The sequence below is a fragment of the Balaenoptera musculus genome, chromosome 8 (assembly GCF_009873245.2).
Source record: "Balaenoptera musculus isolate JJ_BM4_2016_0621 chromosome 8, mBalMus1.pri.v3, whole genome shotgun sequence".
Classification (NCBI taxonomy): domain Eukaryota; kingdom Metazoa; phylum Chordata; class Mammalia; order Artiodactyla; family Balaenopteridae; genus Balaenoptera; species Balaenoptera musculus.
In genome coordinates, this window is record NC_045792.1 from 71,325,003 (window position 1) to 71,343,428 (window position 18,426).

Genomic DNA, 18,426 nt, shown 5'->3' on the forward strand with positions numbered 1-18,426 from the left:
CCGGCTCCCCCCTGACGTCAGCCTCGCGGTTCTATTTAAGGCCCCTCCCGCTCCCCAGTCGGAGTACCCGAGCAGCTGCCGCCAATTCCGGGTCCAGCGCCGCTTCCCGCCGACGCCCGCCCGTCCGACGTGCACTCCCGGTACGGTCGGGCCCGGCGCGCACTGCGCCCGAGGGGAAGAGCGACTGCTTGGGGCTAAGCTGGCCCCGCGCTGCCTGCTCACGGGAGGGGTGGGCGCTGCTTCCCAGAGGCAAAGTCCTGAGACCTGGGCGGTGGCTCATGCCACAAATGGGCTGTGGGCCCGGCCGCACCCTGCTTTGGCTCTAAGTGGGCACAGTGGCCTTTGGCTGGGCTGGGGAACCAAGGAGGTGGCCGCACCTAACCTGGGGTCGAAGGCCTGGGTGGATGCAGGAAGGACCAGGAGACTACAGGTCTGAAGGGTGGGGGTGAGGGCATACCTCCGGGCTCGAAACGAGCAAACTGCACAGAACTCGAAGTCGGGTTCTGGGAGCGCATGCAACGGAAAAAGCCTCAGCAGTCTGGGGCGGCTTTCTGGAAGCCGGAAAGGCGCTGGGTGCCGCTCGGGTTGCATTTTAACCCTCGGAATCTCGAGAGGTGGGCTTCTTGGGGGCAGCCGCTGCCTGCAGATTAAAAGGGTGCTCTTTGTGCAAGTTACATGTGTTAAGCAGCTAACGATGTATAGGGCGCTATGCTAGACATGGTGCATGCAAATATGAAGCCGAAAGGGTACCAGCTCTCCCGCCTCTCAGACAATGTAATGAGAGGAGGATAATCCGGTACCTTCCCCTCCTTTTGACAAATGGGGGGACCTAAGACTGGTTGGGGCATCTCTAAGGTCACAGTGAGTGGCTGGCAGAGTTGGGGCGTAGACCCTCTTTCTTCAGGGCTTCACGCGCACCCGTATCCCCACATTGAAGGGAGCGCTGCAGCCCAGAGCTTAGGTTTTGGTGAAACCAGATGTCCGCTGAAAGAACTCCCTTTCCCCTGTCAGGCTGCTAGAAACCTTACAAGGCTGTCTAGAAATAGCAGTGATTTGTAAGGAGAGACTCGTTTCCAGCTTGGTGACTCTGGGCTGCCTGCCTGGAATTCCTCTCGGATATTTTTGCCCTTTGGGGCAGTGTCAAGATTAGACGTGGTGCTTTCGGGATGCAATCTACGACAGTCTCCCCAGTGAATGCAGTGCAGGTTTGGATTAAGAGAGTCGAAGCCCCCGTCCCCGGCTCTGGAAATCGAGGGTTCCACCAAGTATTTATTAACTTTAGGGCTCCAGGCTTCAGGCCTCTGCAGCTATTGTTGCACTTCCTGTAGTAACAGAATTTCCTCATACCGGGCCTCACGCCTTTGCAATGAAGATCACGGCAGAAGCCACACGAGGTGCCTCCCTGTGGGTTGGTTAACAGTCCCGGGTTCCTAATATCACGATTTAAAATCTGGCTCTGGCAGCGCGCCAGGCCAGGGAGGCTGCCAGCCGGGCTTCACGTTGTTCGTGTGTGCTTTGGAGCGCTAGTTTAGTCTAAAGTCTGATTCTGAGCTCACTCTGACCCAGAGAGCAGAATAGTTTCTGGTCACGTCCGCTCACGGGCGGGGCCTCGCAAGCATCCGCTGTGCTGTCTGGTCTAGGGCCCACCTCTCTGTAGCCGGCGGCCACTAGCACTCTGAAATGCGCTTGCGCGCAGGGATACTGAATGGGTGGGTGGGGGAGGGGCAGCTGCTAATCTTCCGGGTCTGGGCGGGGCGTAAAATCCGCGGGCTCCGCGGCTTCTTCGGGGGCGGGGGTTGGGGTGAAGGAGAAGAAAACGAGGGATTGCGCATGAGCAGAGCTCACCCTGGCTCTGGGCAACGCGGTGAGGCCGTCAAAGGCGGTTTACTCACGTACCTGTGGTCCTGGAGGGGCTTGGCAGGAGTCCTGGTGACGGGAGTAGAGTTGGGCGGGCGGCTCACAGTGATCTTGTTTGAGGAAAGGCCAGCTCCATTTGGAGTTAACAAGTCAAGATGAGTGAGCCCTCAGGAGGCTATACTTACACCCAAACGTCAATATTATTTTTCCACGCCAAGGTGAGGACGTTTACACCAAGATCCTAGTCAGACCAGATCCTGGCATTAGGCCTTTCAATTCTCCTTTGTCTGTCTTTAAGTTTTTTTCCTCTCCCTTTTTAGTCATCTCTTGTGATTTTTAGTGGCAGCTACCCCAAAAGGAAGCAAAAGAAGCTTTTTCAGAACACCTTTTGGTTAATAATTGTTAATTTAAAGAGGATGCAGTGACTGCGTGTTTTTCCCCTTATAGATTCCTTTCGGTTTTAAGTCCAATATGGCAACTCTCAAGGATCAGCTGATTCAGAATCTTCTTAAGGAAGAACATGCCCCCCAGAATAAGATTACAGTGGTTGGTGTTGGTGCTGTTGGCATGGCCTGTGCCATCAGTGTCTTAATGAAGGTAAGTGAGAGCCTTTCACTCTGGAAGCCAAGGATACCTTAACTCCATCCATCCTCCACTCACTCTCCAAGAATTGCATTATCACATTGTATATACACATATTTAGGTTCATGCACTCATTCAAAGAACTTTATGTGAAACAAACTTGTAAAACATGATGCTATACCAAAAGAGTATCTAAACTACAAAAACTAAAGGTTTTTAGGCTGGAGACCCAGTTTCTTAAATTCACTGTACTTTATTAACCTGCATTAGTTGCCTACAAATGAAAAAGTAGAGTCCATGCCTTTAAACAAGCTAAAATTATTTAAAAGTAATTTTGGAATTGAAATTGATATATATACGTGGTAAAAATTAAACTGAATGTGGGAAGTCTTCCACCCATGTTAATCCCCTCTGCCCCCCTCCTTAGATAGCAGTTTTGGTACCAATTATGGAGCTAAAATTTAATTAGAAAAAGAGAACATGTGAATAAATAAAAAGTACTTTTGGGGACTTCCCTGGTGGCACAGTGGTTAAGAATCCACCTGCCCATGCAGGGGACACGGGTTTGAGCCCTGGTCCGGGAAGATCCCACATGCTGCGGAGCAACTAAGCCCGTGCGCCACAACTGTTGAGCCTGCTCTCTAGAGCCCGTGCTCCAGAACAAGGGAAGCCACCGCAGTGAGAAACACGCACACCACAATGAAGAGTAGCCCCCCTTCGCCGCAACTAAAGGAAGTGCGCACGCAGCAACGAAAACCCAACACAGCCAAAAATACATAAATTAATTCATTTTAAAAATATGGGAAAAAAAGTACTTTTTACAGCACTCAAACCTGGTTTATATGAAAAAGAAATTGAGGCAGCTTACATATTAAAATATTTTAAGTTCGGATTTGGAGTTCCTAATAAGAGAGTGAAATGATGAATTCTGGATTCTGAACAGAAAAGGATTGAAATGAGAAGGGACTGAAGGCAGAAATGAGCTATGCAAAGGTCTTGTAACTACACAGGTTGCTCTATATGTTCGTAGACCACATAGTATACCAACTCTTATTCTTTCCCCATTGGTTCAGAGATTGATGTCATTTATTTTTCCCAAGCCTATGAAACACCTGTGATGCCCCCTAACTCAGGTGTGGCTAAGAGTAACTGCCAGACCACTCATTATACTGTAGATGATTAGGGGTAGATCTGCAGCTCAACTAGTATACCTCTTTGGTTATAATAGTCCTCATTCCATTTGTATTAAAGCTGTTGCTGGTGCTCCTTGTCTGAAATGCACCTGTGAACTTTTATAGGTTCATCTGAAAGGATATTTTTCACCAACATTTTGTAATGCACAAATCTGTCTTTATGTAATAAAACTGTTAGTGTTGGTTAATATATGGAAAACATGTAACCAGGGAATGATCCAGAATATCACTTTTTAAAGTCTTAATACTAATCAATATCATCTATTTAATGGCTAACAACCTAAAATCAATGTGTAAAACTGAATTTGAGAGACTAAATAGAGCAGTTTTATATAATCGGTTGTTAGTCACTGCCAATCCAGTGTTCTGCTTCTGTACAGTAGTGGTGGACCTCCTGCAGAGGTTGCTCCAATGAGGAGAGAGGGTTGGAGAGAGGGTCAGTGCTTTTTCCTATGTATAGGTCATCTGGGAGTCAGCTCTTAAATTGAGGCCTGCCTCTACTTTGAGGTATGTCCTGAAAATAGTTAATAAAGTAGCTGAACTCTCCTATTCCAGAAATATAGAAATCTTGCATGCCCTACTAAAAGTTTGGAAATAGCAATTTTCCATTGAACTGAAAATTTTTTGTCTTTTAGGACTTGGCAGATGAAATTGCTCTTGTTGATGTCATAGAAGACAAACTGAAGGGAGAGATGATGGATCTCCAACATGGCAGCCTTTTCCTTAAAACACCAAAAATCGTCTCTGGCAAAGGTTGATTTCAACATGTTTTTGTATTACACTCTATGCTAGACTTAATTCTTTATCAGGCTTGAAAATCCTAGCTCTTCAGAGATTTCTTTTTTATACAGGATAAGAGAGCCTTTGAACAATTTTGCATTGGTACCTATGGATATCAATGTTTGAATTTCCAGCAAATGGTTTTAAATGGAAATCCAGTTCGTCCATGATGTGGAAAGCATCTGAATTAGAATGTAATTAGCAAAGCTTCATAGGTCCATATTTTACCACATTGCTTCAAATATTTAAATATACTTACTTCCACTGCTTCGTTTCATACACTAATACAAGGTTGAGACTAGGGTAAATGAGTCTGTTCAGCAGATATTCTTGGCTTAACCCTATCACACTTTACAATTACCAGCCAGGAAACAGACATAGGCCCAAATAGAGTCTGTTTTGACACTTGAAAATCATTGACCATTTATCTGATAGGTGACTCCCTTCATTATCTTCAACCCAGGGTTAACCACACTGTGCCATAGGGTATCTAGAAGCAAGACATGCTTGATAAGTGTACAGTTGCCCCCCTGCTTAAAAAAAAAAAAAAAGAGCCTATCCCTGAGCTGTTATGACCACAATTAAGTAGTTAAGTAGAAATAGGAGTGTGGAAGAGTGTGAGCATTGACCTCAGGTGGCAAAAAATTGGGGGATGTGTCTCATTTGATATGAGTATGAAATAAATTTTATTTCTTTCAGCTCCCCCCAATCATAGTTATATAAAGCCAACCACATAACTAAAACCAGAATACAAGGAAGGTGTTGATGTATTCTTCTTCCATGTAAGTGGCCACAGTGATAAAACTCCAAAAAGTAAAGGAGGAGTCTGGGCATTTATATGCCACATATGCAAAACACTGATAAAACTGTCCATTAAAAAAGTTAATGGGACAAACTTTTGCTGGAGTTTTCTTAAAGGCCTTAATCTGGTTATTGTTTCTCTTTTGTCTAGACTATAATGTGACAGCAAACTCCAGGCTGGTTATTATCACAGCTGGAGCACGTCAGCAAGAGGGAGAAAGCCGTCTTAATTTGGTCCAGCGTAATGTGAACATCTTTAAATTCATCATTCCTAATGTTGTAAAATACAGCCCAAACTGCAAGTTGCTTGTTGTTTCCAATCCAGGTGAGACTTTTAATGGCATAAAGATAGATGAGCTAGAGTAAAACTGATAGTATCAATATATATCATAATCTGTATATATATTTCTCATATTTTTCATTTTTCTCAGAGTGAGTTTGTGTTTGTAAAACAGTTAAGTTTAAAACATTAAAAGGGATACAATGCCTTTAATGTAGTCTGCACTTTAAAATTTGTTACTTGCCTAAGAAGATCTTGGATAAGGGATAAGTTTATGAATAATGTGTTATTTATTTTTTAAAATTTGTTTATTTTTGGCTGCGTTGGGTCTTCGTTGCTGTGCACGGGCTTTCTCTAGTTGAGGCGAGCGGGGGCTACTCTTCATTGCGGTGCACAGGCTTCTCATTGCGGTGGCTTCTCTTGTTGTGGAGCATGGGCTCTAGGTGCATGGGCTTCAGTAGTTGTGGCTTGCAGGCTCAGTAGTTGTGGCTCGTGGGCTCTAGAGCGCCGGCTCGGTAGTTGTGGCACACGGGCTTCGTTGTTCCGCAGCATGTGGGATCTTCCGGGACCAGGGCTTGAACCCATGTCCCCTGCACTGGCAGGCAGATTCTCAACCACTGCACCACCAGTGAAGTCCCAATAATGTGTTATTGATGCACAACTTATTTTCATTAAACTACACTTCTTGAATACTTAATGTATTTGCTATATTATACACAGTATAGAGGCTTAAAAATATTAACAAAAATATTGATTGGTCATGACCAATATCAAGATGTATACAGAGCCATGTATCCTGAGTAGTCAGTCCTTATCTAATGATTCACGTAGTATCTGTGCCTAAATATTTTCTTCACAGTGGATATCTTGACCTATGTGGCTTGGAAGATAAGCGGCTTTCCCAAAAACCGTGTTATTGGAAGCGGTTGCAATTTGGATTCAGCCCGGTTCCGTTACCTCATGGGGGAAAGGCTGGGAGTTCACCCATTAAGCTGTCATGGATGGATCCTTGGGGAGCATGGAGACTCTAGTGGTAAGCATAACTTATTTTCTCTTATTGTTTTCAAGAAATTGTGTAAAAAAATCGACAGGAGTATCGTTACTAAATCAGAGCCTAAATCAGATATCCATTCATTAGGGAAGATGGTTTCCGGAAATCTTATCTTTTGGTATAATTATATGCTAAGAATTGCTAAGATTTTAGCCATTTTGTATGACATTTTTTGGTATACGGGATGGGGAATGAAATTTATTTATTATAATGGACACATATTAAATAAGATGATAGTACTTAGGATACTTCATTTAATATCACAGCTGTTTGGACTCAAACTGCTTGTCCCTGAAAAGGTAAGCCAATCCAAGTGGAGTGTATGAGAAAGAAATCTATTATTATCACAGTTGAGAGATGTTATAATTTGTGCAGAGTTCTCAGTTCCTTATGCCAAGAAAATTCCTCTTATGATCTCATAGTATCTCAATAAGTTAGGAAAACAGATTAGAATATAGTGAAAATTCTTAGCTTTACATAATCTAATCAATGAAAATCTAAAAGAGTATTGGTAGTCTTGACCACCTACCAAAAGGAGATAATCCTCCTTAGATAAGAAAAGACAATTTTAGAAGAATGGGTCAGAATTACTAGTCTGCTGGCTGGTGCATGGGAATAAATAAATTCTGTACTATTTCTTTTAGTGCCTGTATGGAGTGGAATGAATGTTGCTGGTGTCTCCCTGAAGAATCTGCACCCTGAATTAGGCACTGATGCAGATAAGGAACAGTGGAAAGCAGTTCACAAACAGGTGGTTGACAGGTAATAGACCTCATAATTTGTAACACAGAAGGTTGAAACTTATTATTTTTATTTAAAAGATTAAAAGTTTGGGGAATTCCCTGGAGGTCCAGTGGTTAGGACTCTGCACTTTCACTGCTGCAGATGTGGGTTCAGTCCCTGGTCAGGGAACTAAGATCCTGCAAGCCGTATGGTGTGGCCCCCCTAAAAAAAAAAAAAAAAAAAAAGATTAAAAGTCTAATAGCATTTGCATTTGGTTACTCATTTAGAGTATGATAAATCTTCCTGTATTTGTAATGTAAACTAAGATAAATCAAGTTAGATTAAGTCTACCCTATTTGAGATTCAGTCTTTACTTCAAAAGCATATGATTCATTTAGTTAGGAATAAGAATTTAAAAATCTTATATAGGGACTTCCCTGGTGGTACAGTGGTTAAGAATCCGCCTGCCAACGCAGGGGACATAGGGTTCGAGCCCTGGTCCGGGAAGATCCCACATTCTGCAGAGCAACTAAGCCTGTGCACCACAACTACTGAGCCTGCATGCCACAACTACTGAAGCCCACGGGCCTAGAGCCCATGCTCCGCAACAAGAGAAGCCACTGCAATGAGAAGCCCAAGCACTGCAATGAAGAGTAGCCCCCGCTTGCCTCAACAAGAGAAAGCCCGTGCGCAGCAATGAAGACCCAACACAGCAAAAAATAAATTAATTCATTCATTTAAAAAAACTTATAATAGTCTCTGAATAGAAACACAGCTAGCTTCTTATTTATTCAGATGATTATAAAATTTTAAGCAAGGTATATATTCATAATGGTACAAAAAAATGAAAATAATTATTAACTGTTAGAAATTGTTCAAATAGGGAAACTTTCAACTTAGTGGCATTATCTACTTTAAATAAGGTAGCCATGTGTGGATCTCAAGTTTATGGAATTGGAGAATGAATCATGATGGGTGTAGGCAAGGCCCTCTTTTTTCTATTTGTTTAGTTAAAACCTGTTAACCCATCATCCCACCCAAGAAGCGTTGACAGTCGCTGTCAACTAACTGTAGCGTTTGTTGAGTTGGAGTTAGTAGTCTGCTGGTGCTTGGAAATGAGTGAATTCTGTGCTCCTCCCACTTATCCCTGTGTACCCCTCCCCCCAACATACACACTCTTGAGATAATCCCAAGTCAAGCATGCTATATGTAATCTTCTTGGATTTGCATTTTTAAATTCAGTATTGCATTTATAAGAATCATCCATTTTGTCGCATGTGGCTGTAGTTATTTGTTTTCACAGCTATGTGATATTCCATTGTATGAGTATACCACAGTTTATCCATTCTCCTTTTGGAGAGCATTGGGCATGTTGCCAGGTTTTTGCTATTACCAGCAATACTGTTGTGAACATATCCATACATAATATCCTGGCATACATGTGCAAAGGTTACACTTAGGTATATAATGCAACTTTACTATATTATGTATATAGTATTATTTACTATAAAAATGATTTATTATAAAGCATATGTTCAGTGAAAGCTTTGTTTTTCTTTGTTCCTCCCACCCTACTTTTCCCTACCCTTCCCTGTCCTTCCCTACACTTCCCTACCCTACAGTGCTTATGAGGTGATCAAACTGAAAGGCTACACATCCTGGGCCATTGGACTATCTGTGGCAGATTTGGCAGAAAGTATAATGAAGAACCTTAGGCGGGTGCATCCGATTTCCACCATGATTAAGGTAGGTCTATGTAGTAATAGGTTTTACTTGAATGCCATTATTTCCTGTTCTTTAAAAGAAAAAAAAAACTTCTGAGAAAGCAATTAGATTAATGTTAAGTCCTCAATCGTTGATTTAAGTGAAATAAATTAATGCACCTGCAACTTTCTTTTCTGAAAAGACATGGTTGAGCTTCAGGATTAATGTCCACCAACACTGTGTTCAGCACATAGATACTTGATAACTTGTTGACTGAAAAACTCTACTCAATTTTGTTGAGATGGGTGGAAGACTATAAGACAAATTTTTTCCTTTGGGAAAACCAGAAAACACACTCAAGTTAGAGTTACCAAAGTGTTATACAATAAAAACGGGGAATTCCCTGGCAGTCCAATGGTTGGGACTCCATGCTCTCACTGCTGAGGGCCCAGGTTTGATCCCTGGTCGGGGAACTAACATCCCGCGAGTCTCGCGGGGCAGCCAAAAAAAATTGCAAAGTACGATGGATAATGGCAATAATTTAGATTTTCTTTTAGAATGGAAATCTTGCTGCTATGTTAATGACTTTCTTTTACACTGTTCATTACATCCTAACTGAAAATCTGGAAAGGAATTTCTACTTATCAAGTTGTATTAAGTAAGCTTCATAATTGTAAAGAATGAAATTCTTGGGAGATCCCAGAATGCATAGAAAAAACGTAAAATATTTTTCATTTCGTCCTCAGGGTTTCTATGGAATAAAAGAGGATGTCTTCCTTAGTGTTCCTTGCATCTTGGGACAGAATGGAATCTCAGATGTTGTGAAAGTGACTCTGACTCCTGAGGAACAGGCCTGTTTGAAGAAGAGTGCTGATACACTTTGGGGGATCCAGAAAGAGCTGCAGTTTTAAAGTCTAATCATACCACTTCACTGTCTAGGCTACAAAAGGATTTTAGTTGGAGGTTGTGCATATTGTCCTTTATATCTGGTCTGTGACTAAAGCAGTAATGTTAAGACAACCTAGGAAAAACATCCATTTCCTAACATTAGCAATAGGAATGGTTCGTAAAACCCTGCAGCTGTATCCTGATGCTGCATGGCACTTATCTTGTGTGGTCCTAAATTGGTTCGTGTAAAATAGTTCTACTTCCTCAAGAGGTACCACTGACAATGTTGCAGATGCTGCAGTTGCCCTTCAAACCAGATGTGTATTTAACTCTGTGTTATAGAACTTCTGGTTCCTTTAGCCAAGATGCATAGTCCAACTTTTTTTTCTCCAATTAATCACATTCTGGGATTGATTATAAATCCAGTGTTGCATGTCTTGTGCATAACAAGACATTGTTATGTCTTGTTCTAAAGAATCTTATGTACTATATGTATCAGAATAGTATACATTGCCATGTAATGTAAAAAGGAAAAATCAACATAAATAATGCAGCCAACTATCTGTTATACCAACTAAAACAATAAATAAACCTTGAACAGTGACTACTCTGCTAATTTATTAAGATAAAAAGTGATAAAGCTGTTATTTGTTAATTACATTAATGGGAGCCATTAGGTTATTCTTGGGCAACACTATGATGATTTTTTTAAGGGGTACTGTTTCTAATGACCAGACTTTAATAAGAATTAATATATTAAGGGTGTGACTAGATTAACTAGCTGTTTTGTTACCATTTCCATTGTAATCAATTGTTTTAATATACTAAGGCCCAAAGTATTATGAGATAACTTGATTATAGTGCTAATCATAACTTGTACCCTACAGTTCACACAGGTAACATTCTATACATGAATGTAAAAAACATTATTTGCCAACTGAACATAAGCAGTGGTACTTGGCCACTACAGGGGGACAGAAATTTTTAAGAACCTTTACTCTCTGGAGGCAGTAACATAATGGTACTTAACAATTTTAAACCAAATAGTCCTGGTGGTTGTCTACTCAAAAATTTTCTTTAGATTTCCCCCAAAATATTTCTATAACTGTGACCTTCTCCAGGCCTAAAAACCATACTTATAGAGGTTAACTAGAACAACTTTATGGTCATCACTCCTCCAGGATATTTTTTCCAAAGTTTCCTTCTTGAGAGCTAGATAAGGGAAAGAATTATGTTTTTGTTTTTGTTTTTTTTAATGTGTCTCAAATGTAGAAGAACAAGACTAACCTACATAGGCTTGACAATTAGCTGTTATAATAGGATTTGCTTTCCTATAGTATTTGAAAAAAATAACAGCCTTAAGATATAATTTACATAGCACAAAATTCACCCTTTTAAAGAGTACAATTCTGTGGATTCATATAGTTGTGCAGCTATTACCACTATCTAAGAACTTTTTAATTACCCCCAAAGAGATGTGCAATTATTCCTATAGCCTTTTGTAGACTTTGATGCATCTTCAGTCTTTAAAAAAAAAAGTATTTACCCTTACTTCATATTATTTCATACAATAAATTAGCCAGTATCAACATGACAAAAAATGCTTAACAGATTTATTAAACTAATCTTTCATGAATTTTCAGATTTAATCTTACAAAGCTTCCTTACTTTCTGGTACATTATGTGTTCCATGTTCACCTTGCACCTTCCTGCGCCAGGCAAGGGTAGGCCAACTCTGCTAGGAGCCCTGATTGTTTTTACTGTTATATGATCTCATTTTAGTCTTAATAACCTTGGGAAGTGGATTAAGCAGGACTTAGACTCATCTCACACAAGTTGCCAGTTAGTGGAGGAAGCAAAGGGGACGTTCAGAACATGTGCCTTGGGCAGGTATGAATGAAGAGCCTCTTTCTTCACCTAGAGCAGGAGTTTGGTCACTACTAAACTTACCCCTCTTTTGGCCTGAGGCAAGTGTAGAGCTTGAATCTGGAGGTCATCCAGGTCAGCTGTGTCTCCCTCACAGCCCTGTGGTAAATGAGGTACAAGGGCCAGGAGCATGCTGTGGAAGGAAGCACACAAGCAAGTGGTGGTACGTACAGGACCAACAGTCACTGCCACTCCTGTGAACCCCTTGCTTGGGGCTGGTAGTAGGTTGTGAAAAGAGCCATAAGAGAAACAGGAGAGATGTAGGGAGCTGATGGTAATTGAGACATTAGTCAAGGAAAGCTAGAGGAAGTGCCATTTATGTTCGAAACTGAAAGTGAGGAATCAACTTTGAGAGGGGCTGGGGAAGAACTTTCCAGATATATGGAACAGGAAAAAGCTGTCCAAAAGCTGGAGGGAAGTGTGGTGTCTTGAGATGAAGTTGGAGGGACAGAAAGTGGCCAAGTCTTGAATGACTCTTAGGTTGTGGTAAAAACTGGTTAAGTGGTCTTCCCTGGTGGTGCAGTGGTTGAGAATCTGCCTGCCAATGCAGGGGACACGGGTTCGAGCCCTGGTCTGGGAAGATCCCACATGCCATGGAGCAACTAGGCCCGTAAGCCACAACTACTGAGCCTGCACGTCTGGAGCCTGTGCTCCGCAACAAGAGAGGCCGCGATAGTGAGAGGCCCGCGCACCGCGATGAAGAGTGGCCCCCGCTTGCCGCAACTAGAGAAAGCCCTCGCACAGAAACGAAGACCCAACACGGCCAAAAATAAATAATAAATAAATAATAAATAAATTTAAATAAATAAACTGGTTAAGTGTAATGGAAAGCCATTGAAGGGTTTTAAGCAGCCTCACTGCATGATCTAACCCACATTAAAAACAAACTACTGGCTTTGATACAGAAAATAGATTATCCTTTAGATTCTGAAAAGGATTCAAATGCAAGTGATGACAAAAGATGACAGGGGAGGTTGTGTCCCCTTCTGTGAGTTATAAATAAATCCTTGGCATAAATTAAAATCACCCTTAGAAAACTAGACATGGCCTTTCCTTTTCATTACTACCCTCTTCTCTCAAGAGAAATTCGAACTATTTCACCACTCAGTCCTTAAGTTATAAAACTTAGTCATAATTTTTTAAATTCCTGCAAATAAATGCTCGGACAAGGGCATGTAAGTGCACTGAAAAGTTTGTTTCTGAAACTCAGGCTGATCATTCCTAAGTCTGCTCTTTCCTTAAATTCCTTTTCGTCCTCGGCGCCCAGGTCCCTTCAGCATGCCCTCTCATAGACAGGTAAGTTAGGTCGGTTCAGGCCTTGAGCTCTGCCACATATGTCCCAAGATAGCTGCCCATCTTCAATCTCGCCTCCACTAGCTACTATCAGTTCAGATTTAGAAGCACTGTCCTCAGGATGCTGGTTTTAGCTGATCCGCTGGAGATTATGGGGCGCTCCCAGGAGAGTTCTTTCCCACGACGGCTTTGAGCCTGGCCCCTTGCCCACCACGTGGTAGTCTGGCCTCCAAAAAGCTTCGCCCTAAAATCAGTCCGAACCCTAGGCCGGCTGAAGGAAATGAAACAACACGCCAACATCCCTCTCTTGCACACTCTTCAAGACCGTCTAGAATTCCACCTACCGGTATTAAGAGAACATAACCACAGGCGGCCACGGAACCCCCTCAGGCCAGAGGACAAGCCTGAGCCAATGCGCCTGCGCCCGGGCAGGCGGGGGGCGGAGCTTGCGTGCTGACGGAGGAGAGCCATGCGTGGGAGCGTGCTTGCGTAACGGTTCAGGGAGTAACTGTCGCTGGGTTTCACGCCTCAACGGACTTGGCAGTCTTTTTTTTCCTGGTGTAATTTTAAAAAGCAACGTAACGGCCGTGCGTTGCGCATTCGGGCTGTCTGTAGTGTTGCGCCACGCTAAGCATTTGTGAGTGACTGGGACTGGAGCGAAAATGGTGGCTGGGGGCAGGGAGAACCTTTAAAAACCTGTTGGTTCCCCAATCCCTAATACGGATAGATAGACTGGTCCGTGTTCCACCCCTCGACCAGGAATTTTTTTTTTTGGCTTCTCCCTACTCCTGGCTCCAAAATTCTGCAGACTCAAGAGGTAGTTCCTTAGATGTTCAGTGTGGTTAGTACATCGGTAGGTATGAGAGTGATTAATTCAGGGACTTTGATTCCACTGAAATTGCATTATCCCTATCAGGTTCTCAAAATGTCAACTGTCAAGGAGCAGCTTATTGAGAATCTAATTGAGGAAGATGAAGTCTCCCAGAGTAAGATCACCATTGTTGGAACTGGTGCTGTAGGCATGGCTTGTGCTATTTGTATCTTATTGAAGGTAAGTGATAAGCCTGTACTGTGGCTGAAAATAAGTAAGCACTTATAGGTCTTGTAGATGATGATGAGTGCAGGTTGCAGGGTTAATCCCTTGGAGCAAATAAGTATCATCTGATTTTTACACAATTTAAGAAACATTTATTTGGAGTTTACCATCTGTTAGGCATTGCCAGACTATTTAAATTTATTCCTAGGAGACACACTGATTATATTATTTTGTTAATAGTATAACATTTTCTGTTAGAGTGATTCAGCACTTTGCTTTCCTTGAAGAGTAATGGGTGAAAATCATATTTCCCAACGGCTTATACTTTAAAAAATTTTTTTAAATTATATAAGCATTACATTCTCATTATAAAATAAAAAGTACCAAATTTGATAAAATAACAATGGAAGTCCTTTAATTTTCCTTTCTATTTCCAGAATATCTTTTCATGCGCTTGTTGGCCGTTTGTATAGCTTTGGAGAAATGTATGTTTCAAATCTTTTGCCCATTTTTATTTTTCTTTTTTATTATTATTTATTTATTTATTTATTTTTGGCTACACTGGGTCTTCGTTGCTGCATGCGGGCTTTCTCTAGTTGTGGCGAGCGGGGGCTGCTCTTCATTGTGGTGTGTGGGCTTCTCATTGTGGTGCACGGGTTTCTCATTGCGGTGGCTTCTCTTGTTGCAGAGCACAGGCCCTAGGCGCGTGGACTTCAGTAATTACAGCACACGGGCTCAGTAGTTGTGGCTTGCAGGCTCTAGAGCGCTGGCTCAGTAGTTATGGCACATGGGCTTGGTTGCTCCGCAGAATGTGGGATCTTCTCGGACCAGGGATCGAATCCGTGTCCCCTGCATTGGCAGGCAGATTCTGAACCACTGCACCACCAGGGAAGTCCTTTTGCCCATTTTAAAATTGGGTTGTTTTTTGTTTTTGAGTTGTAGGAGTACTTTTTATATTCTAAATGTTAACTGCTTATCAGGTAAATGATTTTCAGATATTTTCACCCATTCCTTGGGTTTCCTTTTCGCTCTGTTGTTGTGTCCTTTGATGCACAGAAGTTTTAAATTTTAATGTAGTTCAATTTATCTGTTTTTACTTTTGTTGCCTGTGCTTTTGGTGTCACATCCAAAAATCATTGCCAAGTCCAATGTCATGAAGCGTTCCCTCTCTTTTCTTGTAAGAGTTTTATAGTTTTGGGTCTTACATTTAGGCCTTTGATCCATTTTTAGTTAATTTTGTCTATGGTGTAATGTAAACAGTCCAACCTTATTCTTTTTCATGTAAATATCCAGTTATCTCATTTGTTGAAAATGCTGTCCTTTCCCTATTGAATGATTTTGGCACTCTTGTCAAAAAATATCTGACCATATATGTGAGAGGTTTTTTTCCCCCTGGGCTCTCTGTTCTATTCCACTGGTCTGCATGTCTCTTTATGTTAGTACCACACTGTTTTGATTACTGTAGCTTTGTAATAAGTATTGAAATCAGGAAGCTTGAGACCTCCAGCTTTGTTCCTTTTCAAGATTGTTTTGGCTATGCAGAATCTCTTGAGATTCCATATGAACTTTAGAATGGATTTTTCTATTTCTTAAAAAAAAATACCATTGGGATTTTGGTAGGGGTTGCATTAGATCTGTAGATTGTTTTGAGCAGTAGTGATATCTTAACAATACTAAATCTTCCAATCCATGAACATGGGATATCTCTTTATTTGTGTCTTCTTTAATTTGTTTCAGCAGTTTTGTAGTTTCCAACTTTAAGTTTTTCACCTCGCTAAATCTTTTAAAGGTATTATTTAATCTTTATAACAACCTTAGGAGGTAGGTACTGTTATCATCTCCATTTATAAATGAAAATACTGAAGCACAGATGTTGAATAGCTTGCTCATGGTCAAATGGCTAGTAGGTGAAAAGGCCAGAATTCAAAACTTGGCAATCTGGACACATATTCTGTACTCTTAAAAGCTTTACTACATTATTTAGACAGTCTTTAGAAACCTGCATAGGGAGATGATGAGAAGAAGCAAAGCCAGTTAAGTTCCAGAACCTCAGAAAGGCTCAGGAGTTGGAAGTATCAGTTACCTCACAAGACGGAGCTAAGGGATGGGACTAAAAACAGGAAGATTGGGCTTCCCTGGTGGCACAGTGGTTCAGAATCCGCCTGCCAATGCAGGGGACATGGGTTTGAGACCTGGTCAGGGAAGATCCCACATGCTGCGGAGCAACTAATCCTGTGCGCCACAACTACTGAGCCTGCGCTCTAGATCCCCTGAGCCACAACTACTGAGCCAGTGAGCCACAACTACTGAAACCTGCGCCTAGAGCCTGTGCTCTGCAACAAGAGAAGCCACCGCAGTGAGAAGCCTGGGCACCACAACGAAGAGTAGCCCCCACTCTCTGCAACTAGAGAAAGCCCGCGCCCAGCAACAAAGACACAATGCAACCAAAAATAAATTTATTAAAAAAAAAAAAGAAATAGCAGGATTAGTTGAAAGTTTATATGATGAGAGGGAAAACCACCAGGTTCCTTCTGCACCTTAATCAGCAGGCAACCACCTCTCACATCCCAGCAGACAAGGGGAAGGAGTTTATTCTTTGGAGAAGTTTAACTAGACAGGCTCTGCACTCAAGATAATCAAAGACAATAGAGGACAAACATCCTATTGAAAGCAGTAGAATTCATTGAACGTCTACATGTTCGACAGTGAGGCAAGAATCTTCTTACTCCCTCTGGGCTGCTAGATAGCAGACTGTCAGACAAAGATGGAATATAGAAAAGAGATGAAATTAGAGGGTCAGTCAGGAGGTCCAGTAGTTGATTGACATTTCAGTAAGAAATAAGAGAGGGAAGAAGATTATTCAAGAGATAAAAGGACATGAGTTTGTAGATACGAAGAATTCACTGAGGGCTCAGCACAATGAATCAATAAAAGCCTACTCCAAGGAATATTATCATGAAATTTCAGAAATCAAATTATACGAGAAGGTCAGTTGTTAGAGCCCATTTATTTTCTACTAGAATCCATTGTACCCTGGCAAATTCCCAAATGAAGGAGAGTAGTTCAGGACCTTGTCTTCAAGTCACATTGATGTAAATTGTGGGATAAATGGAAAGTGATGAAAGATATTAAAATATTCATATTCATATAGTCCACTGATGTGAAGGGACATAAGGGCTGTAATGAATACCATGACACCTGCATATTTCATGAAAGGTGGACTTTAAAGGTTTTTTTCAGGACATGTAAAGTTTTTAGGAGTGGATAGCAGTACAACCTACTTCCTTGTCCTGTACAGAGCAAAGTGCCCGTAGCAGTTTTCCTTAGATTAATTTTTTTTTCTATCTCTCTACCTTACTATGGTTACTCAGGACCTCCCTAGAGAAAAGATCCTGGGATACTCTTAACTATTCCTTTAGATTCTGGTAGGCTTAACAATCCCAGGCTCTCTATTTGGAATTGTATTTGAGAAATGACTCACATAGATGTAGTTAATTCTTAAAAAACAAATAAACAAAAACTTGTAGGGATTATTTGAGCTCCATCTTTGACAGTCAAGACAAATGGGGATGGAAGGATTCCCTTGAGAGAATTTTCTGGTAACCTGTTGAGAAGGGAGATAAATCAAGTTTGAAATGTAATTTAAAAGCAGGCTGTGTTGGTTATTAACTTACTGGCACTCAGCTCCAAATTCAACTTTGTATACTCTGCTTTGTGATGCTGGTGCTGGATCTCCGCATAATCATTTTCTCCTTTGCCAGTTGGCATCTTGTTAGGTTCTGCCAATAGGGAACACTAGAGGAAAGTTGGGAGGCAGGAGGAGAACCATGACCTGCTGCTTCCTGTTTGCTTATTGTTCTGTTCACTCTCATACCAGCTGTATCCCTTTGTCCCAAAGGTAGCAGTTGGTTCTAACCTCCACTTTCTTTTGGAACCCCCAGCATTGACCTCATCTTGTCCATTTAGTGGTATGAGCAGTAGGCAGATTTTGCCTCTTCCAGAGTCTGAGCCTAGTTCCATGAAGCACCTCCTTTAGACTCTCTGCTTCCTCAGCCTTAGGGGTGGTAGCTTCAAGCTGCAGTTACTATCTCTGGGTTACCATAAATGTTCCCCTTCTGTTCTTTCAGCCCTTCAACATCTGTCTAACCAGTTCCCTATATTAAATTCCTTCTGTTGAAATGCTTAGAGTGGTTTCTGTTTTCCTGTCCAGACCAGACAGATACACAGATGTAAAAATGGATCTGTAAGCATGATCTTATCAGTTAGCTGAAGAGTGATATATGATTCTTTTGGATGAAACTCCTTATCCTTA

The 18,426-nt window shown here is 41.6% G+C and overlaps 2 protein-coding genes across 5 annotated transcripts in view; both read left to right on the top strand.

The window, feature by feature from the left end:
• Positions 1–10,463, top strand: LDHA (lactate dehydrogenase A). Its single transcript, XM_036860166.1, has 8 exons — positions 1–140; positions 2,305–2,454; positions 4,268–4,385; positions 5,365–5,538; positions 6,353–6,526; positions 7,189–7,306; positions 8,890–9,013; positions 9,718–10,463. The coding sequence occupies exons 2-8, from the start codon at positions 2,329–2,331 to the stop codon at positions 9,880–9,882; spliced, it is 999 nt and encodes a 332-aa protein (XP_036716061.1). The 5' UTR covers positions 1–140; positions 2,305–2,328; the 3' UTR covers positions 9,883–10,463.
• Positions 10,464–13,793: 3,330 nt separating this feature from the next.
• The window catches only part of LOC118900167 (L-lactate dehydrogenase C chain), a 53,881-nt gene continuing 49,248 nt past the window's right edge, over positions 13,794–18,426 (top strand). For 2 of the 4 annotated variants that reach the window (XM_036862457.1, XM_036862455.1), the window contains exon 1: positions 13,998–14,129. In XM_036862457.1, the coding sequence (XP_036718352.1) occupies positions 14,004–14,129 (126 nt within the window). In that variant the 5' untranslated portion in view covers positions 13,998–14,003. Of the gene's footprint in view, positions 13,920–13,994; positions 14,130–18,426 lie in introns of those variants that run through there. The other 2 variants (XM_036862454.1, XM_036862456.1) reach the window with 2 other exon arrangements.